The sequence below is a fragment of the Castanea sativa genome, chromosome 9 (assembly GCF_040712315.1).
Source record: "Castanea sativa cultivar Marrone di Chiusa Pesio chromosome 9, ASM4071231v1".
NCBI lineage: Eukaryota > Viridiplantae > Streptophyta > Magnoliopsida > Fagales > Fagaceae > Castanea > Castanea sativa.
The window spans coordinates 2845040-2853515 of NC_134021.1; the positions used below are offsets into that span (position 1 = coordinate 2845040).

An 8476-nucleotide genomic window follows, 5' to 3' on the forward strand; every position below is an offset into this window, starting at 1 on the left:
TAAAACCTTTGAATGTACTTGGTATTACCCCAAATCTCATAGTTGGTTGTTATAATTCACCCTTGATAATAAATCATTTTTAAAAAGTCTTGACACTGAAAAATATTAAAAATTGTCAAAAAATAATTAATTACATTTTTTTAAAAAAATATTTCCTAAATCAATACACATAACAATTCATTCACTTTTCCCTAACTTTGAATCATTGAAAAAAATAAGCAATACTTGAAAACTTTTTGAAAAAAATTAAATTAAAAATAAAATGATTTGAGTTCTGAGACGCTAGACGGCTAGAGCCTAGGCCATATTGAAGTGTATTTACTATTTTCGAGCAACAATGGAATTGGAATATTATCAAACAAAGTGAATGAGGATAACAAAGGCATTGAACATTCGAATACAGACCGCTTCCAACGGCTACGTCCAACAAGCCCTACAAAGCCTCTTAGCAGCCAATGGTCTCGACTACGGAGCTTATGGTTGCCTCATCCAGCACTGCACCGACCACGGCCTCTACCGCCTGGGCAGGCAGCTCCATTCTCGCCTCGTCCTCTTCTCCGTCACACCCAACAACTTTCTCGCCTCAAAGCTCATCACTTTCTACTCAAAATCAAATCACCTCCACGATGCCCGTAACGTGTTCGATAAAATTCCCGACAAAAACATATTCTCTTGGAACGCTTTGCTCATTGGGTACTCCCTCAACAACAGGTACCTCGACACGCTGAAACTGTTTCTGTCCCTGGTGTCCTCTAATTTGACGGATGTAAAGCCCGATTGTTATACGATTTCGTGTGTTTTAAAGGCATTATCGTCCTTGTTTTCTCATTCAAGGCTGGCCAAGGAGGTTCACTGTTTTGTTCTTCGACGTGGTTTTGACCTGGATATTTTTGTTGTTAATGCTTTGATTACGCAGTACTCGAGAAGTGATGAGATTGGCTTTGCAAGAACTGTGTTTGATAGAATGCCTGAGAGAGATATTGTGTCTTGGAATTCAATGATAGCAGGGTATTCTCAAGCTGGGTTTTATGAGGAGTGTAAGGAATTGTATAGAGAGATATTAGGTTCATCTGGGTTGCGGCCTAATGGGATGACAATTGTCAGTGTCTTGCAGGCATGTGGGCAGTCAAATGACCTTATTTTTGGGATAGAAGTTCATCGGTTTATAAATGAGAGCCAAATTGACATTGATGTTTCAGTTTATAATGCTATTATTGGGTTGTATGCAAAATGTGGTAGCTTGGACTATGCTCGAGAATTATTTGATGAGATGAGTGACAAGGATGAAGTCACCTATGGATCGATAATTTCAGGGTACATGCTTCATGGTTTTGTCGACAATGCAATGGATCTTTTCCAAAACATGAAAAACCCAGGATTAAGTATATGGAATGCTGTAATTTCAGGTTTGGTTCAGAACAACCGGCATGAAGGAGTCTTAGATTTAGTTATAGAAATGCAAGCATGTGGTTTTAAACCAAATACTGTAACAATTTCGAGCATTCTCCCTACAATTTCGTGCTTATCAAACCTAAAAAGAGGAAAGGAAATACATGCTTATTCTGTTAAAAACAATTATGACAGCAATATATATGTGGCCACTGCCATAATAGACACTTATGCAAAGTCAGGGTTTCTTCATGGGGCACAACGAGTTTTTGATCAATCAAAACATAAGAGCTTGATAATTTGGACAGCAATAATCTCAGCATATGCGGCCCATGGAGATGCTAATACCACTCTTTGTCTTTTTAATGAGATGGTAAATAATGGGATTAGGCCAGACCCAGTAACATTCACTGCTGTATTGTCAGCTTGTGCTCATTCTGGAGTGGTAGAAGAAGCTTGGGAGATCTTTGATGCCATGTTTATGAAATATGGCATACAGCCTTCAGTTGAGCATTATGCATGCATGGTAGGTGTTCATAGCCGAGCTGGGAGACTATCTGAAGCTGCAGAATTTGTCTCCAAAATGCCAATTGAACCAAGTGCTAAAGTTTGGGGTGCATTGCTTAACGGGGCTGCTGTTTCTGGTGATGTTGAGCTGGGGAAGTATGTTTGTGATCATTTGTTTGAGATTGAGCCTGAAAACACTGGGAATTACATTATTATGGCAAATCTTTATTCTCAAGCTGGGAGATGGGAGGAAGCTGATAAGACAAGGGAAAGGATGAAAAAAATTGGGTTGAAAAAGATCCCAGGCAGTAGTTGGATTGAAACAAGTGGAGGATTGCAAAGCTTCATAGCCAGGGATGTATCAAATGGAAGAGCTGAAGAGATTTATGAAATTTTGGGAGGATTGCTTGGGTTAATGAGAGAGGAAGGGTATATTTCAAGGGATGAGTTAGATGAGGAGAGCGTTTTTAGTTGAAACCAGATCATCAATATTGAAGAAATCTTTGGATTAAAGGATTGGGCTGAGGGGTTTAATATGCACCATGCATTAATAGGGCCACAGTGACTCACATTCAGTGGTTTTCGTCTAATTTGGATATCCAATTGATTGTGAAATAGCACCTGGATATTCAGTAGTAGATACCTATGAATTCAGAGTATTATAGCTAGAAATTGAAGCTACAAATCATTTTTGTGGATGAGTTCTATGACCTGGCACAGGTACTTAAAAGTTGGAACAAGTGGTCTTTTTCTGTCTACAATATGGAATAATTTCATTCTGAGGATTAGTTTTGCTGATAACATATCTTAGAAGGTAGAACACTAATCGAGGCTAAGTGGTGGTACTCTTTTCAGTTGTTAGTCAATTTCCTTGATCCTTCCTTAAAGAGCCATGTTTGTAAAATATCGTTGATGAGAGACTTAAAAGTTAAAACTTTTAGCCCCATCCAAGGTTGTAAACCTAAAGGTTCTGGAAAGCCTGATCTCAGTTTACTTTGAAATTGCAAATGAGGTACTTATTAGACGGATTGCCTGTACGTGACTGGCAATTATGGTATCTAATGTGGTCAATTTGGCAATATCAATGAGAGATAATTTCAGCTTCCTGCAGTTCAAATGTCCTTGGAAGTGGCTGCTGCTTGGTGACTTCTACATTGCTTACATCAGCCATCCTTCAGGTTAGAAGTAGAGTCTTGGTATCAGTTAATTAGATTGTGTTTATGTCATAGCAATGTGATGAAAAGGCAATGCAGAGCTAAAATATCTAAGAACATTGGATCCCCAAACTTAAGTGAACCGAGGTTGATGCCATTATGATTTGTTTTTCTTTTTTGAAAGTATTGAATTAATATGCTTTGTGAAAAGTGAACAAAATGGTCACTTTCTGTTAAGTACTGTTCCACATGTAAGCCTTTTGAAGATAGTGACAGTTACTTTTGACTTTTTTTTTTTTTGGGAAGCAGCTGTCAGTAAAACTTTTGGATGAACTATGGTGTTACTTATGACAGAGATTGCTGTTAATTATACCAATAGCAAAGGGTAAGAATGTTCATGGCTCATCTTTACACTTTTTTGCTTGACTCATCTCTTTTAATTGAGAATGTTTTTGGCTTTTTCATGCTTTGATTCTAATGGGAAACCTTTACTTCTTGTTAACACCTCGATGGTATATATTGTGTCCCTGCTTTAGTAGGTCCCTGAGTGTAGTTTAGTTGCTTCAATATTGTTATTTCCTTTAGGAGTTTTGAGTCCTATACTATGCATTATAACAATGTTCATCATGGAATTTTAGACTACCCTTTCTCTCATCTAGCATGTAATGTAAACACAAGCAAGTTGCTCCAACTCCAAAGAAAAATTATGGGAGAAGAAGGCGGTTTATGTAAAGATGAATGGTGACAAATAAGCGTAACAAGCGCAGGGTTTACAGTGTGAATGTGATGACTAGTTTCCACCAGCTTCGCGCCTTTGTTTGTTAATGTATTAGTTTGTTGGGGACAAGAGCAACGAGCCATGGATGGGCCAAAATGTTTATTATTCTTTCTGCTTGTTTTGTTCCCCGTTAGAATTAAGGCAATAATTATCAGAGATAATGAAAAGATAAGGAGTGACAAATGTGCTTGAACTGGACACTCACTTGTGGACAAAAATTCATATTCTCATTTTTCAGCCACACTATTCTATTTCTAATCCAATCCAATATAGGGTTCCGAGTATCTGATGCAGATCTCCAAAATCCAATACAATGCACTCGTTCTCTTTTCTGGTGAAATTGATCATTTCTCGGGAGATTGACCATTGTATCCAAGCTTGGCAGATATTTGCATGTGAGTTCAGCAGATAGCCAATAGTACTCCACAAGTCACCTTAATACAAAAATACTACATTAGTGTAAAAAGTCATGTGAAAAGGTTAATTTTCGTATAAGGTGGCTTGTTTTCTATTGTAATGTTTGGAGGGTCATATCACCTATATCCCTAAGAGTACTTAAGTTCCCTTCTAATTAAAAATTACTATGACAAAAGACACAAGCACGAACAGGACACTTACAAGTAGCAATTTTCTTATTTTCTTTTTAAGTGATGTTAGAGATACAATTTTATTATATATGTCTTACAAACTGATGTGTTGCCAATTACTAAAAAAAATACTTATTATGTTTTCGAAACGGCTTTCAAGTTTATCAATTAAATTTGATGTTTAGCCAATGGCTTTCAAGTTTCAATTTCTTATCATGAACGTCAAGAGTACTGTAACTCAATTAATAGTTTGATTTTCCTGATATTTCAACGAATATGTCTAGAGTTCAAATTCTCCCTCCTCCCAACATAATGAAACTGAATAATTAAATATATACAAACATAATGATATTTGTGATTCTCAAAAGTTAAGCAAAATCATATATCTACAATGGGTTTCTTCATCATTTCGATTTTGATGCATAAGAAGAATGTGAGTCACATAATATTTTATTAGTAAATGTCTACTTGGATGGACTTTTTTTTTATTAGTTTATTTTGTTTATTGCGTTAAAGTTTTGTTATACTTATACCCTTAAAATTGTGATGCTTTTAAAAGTTGCACATTTTGTGTCACTCGAATGCTTAGAAAGAATCAAGACCAACATAATTCTTATTCTCTTAATGAAGATTTCCCAAATAAGGATATCATATTATGATTAGTGCATTATACATCCCAAGTAAATGATTAACAAGAAAGATTACATTGGATTTGGTATTAAAAGTTAAATAATACAAGAATTGATTTCAACTAATTAAACTATTAAAGCTGGATTTTATATTCTCTCACCACCATAATAGCTCCATAATAGCTTACCTAAAGCAATTCTAATATCATATAAAATATCACAATTTTTACCACCACAATTTTTACCACAGTTATATCCTACTGTGATTAACTTACTATTATTTTTATACATGCTTACTTTTTTTTTTCACCACCTATAATTAATCACTTGAATAATTAATCACGTGGACAATTATAACAAAAGATGTGATTCTCATTTTTGTACCCAATACTAGGGGCACAATTGGCATTTAAAATAACCCACAAAGTGAGTCAAACTCTCACATAAAAAGCCACACATTCCCACTCTCATTCCTCATACTTTGTCCTTGGACACCCTAAAAGAGAAGTGCAAACACACACGATCCCATTATGAAAGAAGAAACAACCACCAACACCATCATGGCTGCACTCTCTACTCTCACTCCTCTCCAGCTCTCAGATCTCACCCACACCATTTTCTCAGATATCCACCACCACCACCACCGCCTCTCAGCTCTCCTCACCTCTCCCACCCTCTTCTCCCTCACTCTCCACCACCTCCACTCTCTTTCTCTCCCACAAAAAACCCACCTCATTGCTCGCCACCTCCTCTATTCCCTTCGCCACCTCACACTTCACCTCCACCCCAAACCATATTCACCGCCGCCTCCGACACCCTCCAACACACTCAAACAAAAAGACCTCGATGCAATTTTACTCCTACTACTACTCTGTGAAACCCGCCAACACAACCCGGAGTCTCTGGAAACCAAGTCTCCCGCCGAATGGCGCGGAATTCTAAGCAAACAAGTCTCTGACACCATGTTGAGGAATTCTGGTATTGGGTTCTATAATGGGTCGGTGTTGATTCCGTACATTGAAATGGCGACCAGGTGTTTGAGGTTTGTGGGTGAAATGGGTTATTGCTGTGATCATAATAGTGGCGATGGGAAGATGGGGAGAGAGGTGGCGGCGTCGGCTGCGGCGGTGGTGGCGCTGCCGTCTGTGGAGGTGAGAGGCGGAGGTGTTGAGTGTGTGATATGTAAGGAGGAGATGCGAGAAGGGAGAGACGTGTGTGAGTTTCCATGCGAGCATTTGTTTCATTGGATTTGCATTTTGCCATGGTTAAGGAAGAGGAACACGTGTCCTTGCTGTCGGTTTGAGCTTCCAACTGATGATGTTTTTGGAGAGATCCAACGGCTGTGGGACGTCCTTATCAAGGTGGGTAATAAGAGTTTTGATGTATGATGAATGTAGGTGATCGTAGATTGCATGATCTTCACCAATCATGATTTAGATGATCTACACGTGTCAGAATCAGATTGTGTTTTGGCCATGAAGAGTTGAAGACTGAAAGATCAAGATGGTTCGGTTCTGAATTTCTGATGAATGGTTGTGAATTTGGTATGGATGGATTTATACTCAATAGATAAATTGCTTGTTTTTGTGATAGAGACACCTGTGGTTAAGGTTAGATGCATTTATTGTGGATTTGTATCTAAATAAAATGACATATATGAACAGATATTTATAGATTAACAGAGATTTGAGGCTTTTTTTAAGTGAATTTGATGTGTATGGTTGAGGTTTTTATTTATTTTTGCAAAGAAAAAAAGGAAGGAAATTGAATGGATATAAAGATTGATTGCAGATAATTATTCATTATAGTCCTTTTCTATGTACGATAGCAAAACTTGAAAATTAATATGCATTGATTTGTAGTTCGTGATTATGATTTATGATCATGATGACAACAATTCAATCATTATATTCTTAGTATTGCTTCTTTTTGTTTATTAATCTATGTTATCATAATCTTTAGATTTGATTAATTCAATAAGGTGAGATGACCAATCTTCTTAAATTAAAGAAAAACATAAGAAAAAAAAATGTTTTTTAGATTAATTTTCTACTTAATTCTCATTAATTCTTTCTACATACATAAATAGTTAAAAATAAAATAATCTCATCATAATCTAATCCTAACAAATAGGAACTAAAACTTATTTAAATTCAAATACAACTTGAAATGAAACACAATCATAATTCCCTAATTAGCTACACTAACCTCTAAACAAGCACTTACGCATGTACTCAAAAACTCTTCTTTTTTTATTTTTTTTGTAAAGATTAATAATTTACATCCATTATAATTTGTATTCAATACAAATTCGTTAATTGAAGAATTGCAAAATCCTATCACATCTCTTGACTTAGCTGTCAAAAGTATCTCTTCTCATACATAACATTAAAAATTTTCCAAAAAAAAAAAACCATTTGGAATATTAATTTAAATGTAAATACAACTTGAAATAAAACATAATCATAATTCCCTAATTAGCTACACTATCCTCTAAGTAAATGCTTATGCGCGTATTCAAGGGCTCTTCTATTTTATTTTATTTTATTTTATTGTAAAGATTAATAATTTACATCCATTATGATTTGTATTCAATACAAATTCGTTAATTAAATAATTACAAAATTATATCACATCTCTTGACTTAGCTGCCAAAAGAATCTCTTCTCATACGTAACATTAAAATTATTCCAAAAAAAAATCATTTGGAATATTAATTTAACAATTGATAAGGAACATATTATGTAGAAGTTGTTTCTTAAATATCTCCAACAAATCCTTCTTAAATATCTCCAACAAATCCAACAAAGTGCTACAAATTGTTTCACAAAGTGCTACAAATTGTTTCAAGAAGTAAATAGAAGGTATATAATAAAGTAGGTACATATTTTTATTCTCATAAAAAAAATATTTAAAATTTGTTATTTTGACTGTCCATATGCAAAAGGGGTTTGGTATATACATGTATTAAACTAAAAATTATTTCAAAAATTTTGTTTATGTGGAAAAAGACCCAAATTTTGTTGTGTATATTAAGTTGCATCACAAAACAACCCCCCTCAAATGACAAATTTAATTTGTCATTCTCTGAAGAGGCAAATTACAAAAAGATTGGAAATAAGTACATAAAATGCATAAGAATTGAGTTATTCTTTCCCAGATCCAAAGCAGACTATATAAAAAGTTTAATATGCCTAACCAAATAATTAAATCTAAGCAAGAAAAAATTGCTAAGGAGATCAAAATGAGAATGTAAAACTCACAAATAGCATTTATGGTCATAAAAATTAGGAAACACAAAAGGAAAAATAATGACCTTATGAAATTGCATGAATCCTATAAAAAAATTCAAGAGATGAAGAAAAGAGAGAACAATAGATACCTTTTCTTTTTCACTTATTTTGCCAAGCAGATCATGTTACCTTTAGCCTA

The 8476-nt window shown here is 35.0% G+C and overlaps 2 protein-coding genes across 3 annotated transcripts; both read left to right on the plus strand.

The window, feature by feature from the left end:
• The first annotated feature begins 301 nt into the window (after nt 1-301).
• Nucleotides 302-3792, plus strand: LOC142609959 (pentatricopeptide repeat-containing protein At2g37310). 2 transcript variants are annotated; one of them, XR_012839728.1, is made up of 2 exons: nt 302-3074; nt 3360-3792. XR_012839728.1 is itself a non-coding variant. In XM_075781684.1 (1 exon), exon 1 carries the CDS (start codon nt 368-370, stop codon nt 2369-2371), a length of 2004 nt encoding a protein of 667 aa, XP_075637799.1. In that variant the 5' UTR covers nt 302-367; the 3' UTR covers nt 2372-3345. The 2 variants fall into 2 exon arrangements, 1 of the variants encoding a protein (XP_075637799.1); XM_075781684.1 differs by lacking the exon at nt 3360-3792 and having other exon boundaries at nt 302-3345.
• Nucleotides 3793-5535: 1743 nt separating this feature from the next.
• Nucleotides 5536-6839, plus strand: LOC142610062 (E3 ubiquitin-protein ligase SGR9, amyloplastic). Its single transcript, XM_075781773.1, has one exon. It carries the CDS (start codon nt 5575-5577, stop codon nt 6430-6432), a length of 858 nt encoding a protein of 285 aa, XP_075637888.1. The 5' UTR covers nt 5536-5574; the 3' UTR covers nt 6433-6839.
• Nucleotides 6840-8476: the final 1637 nt, after the last annotated feature.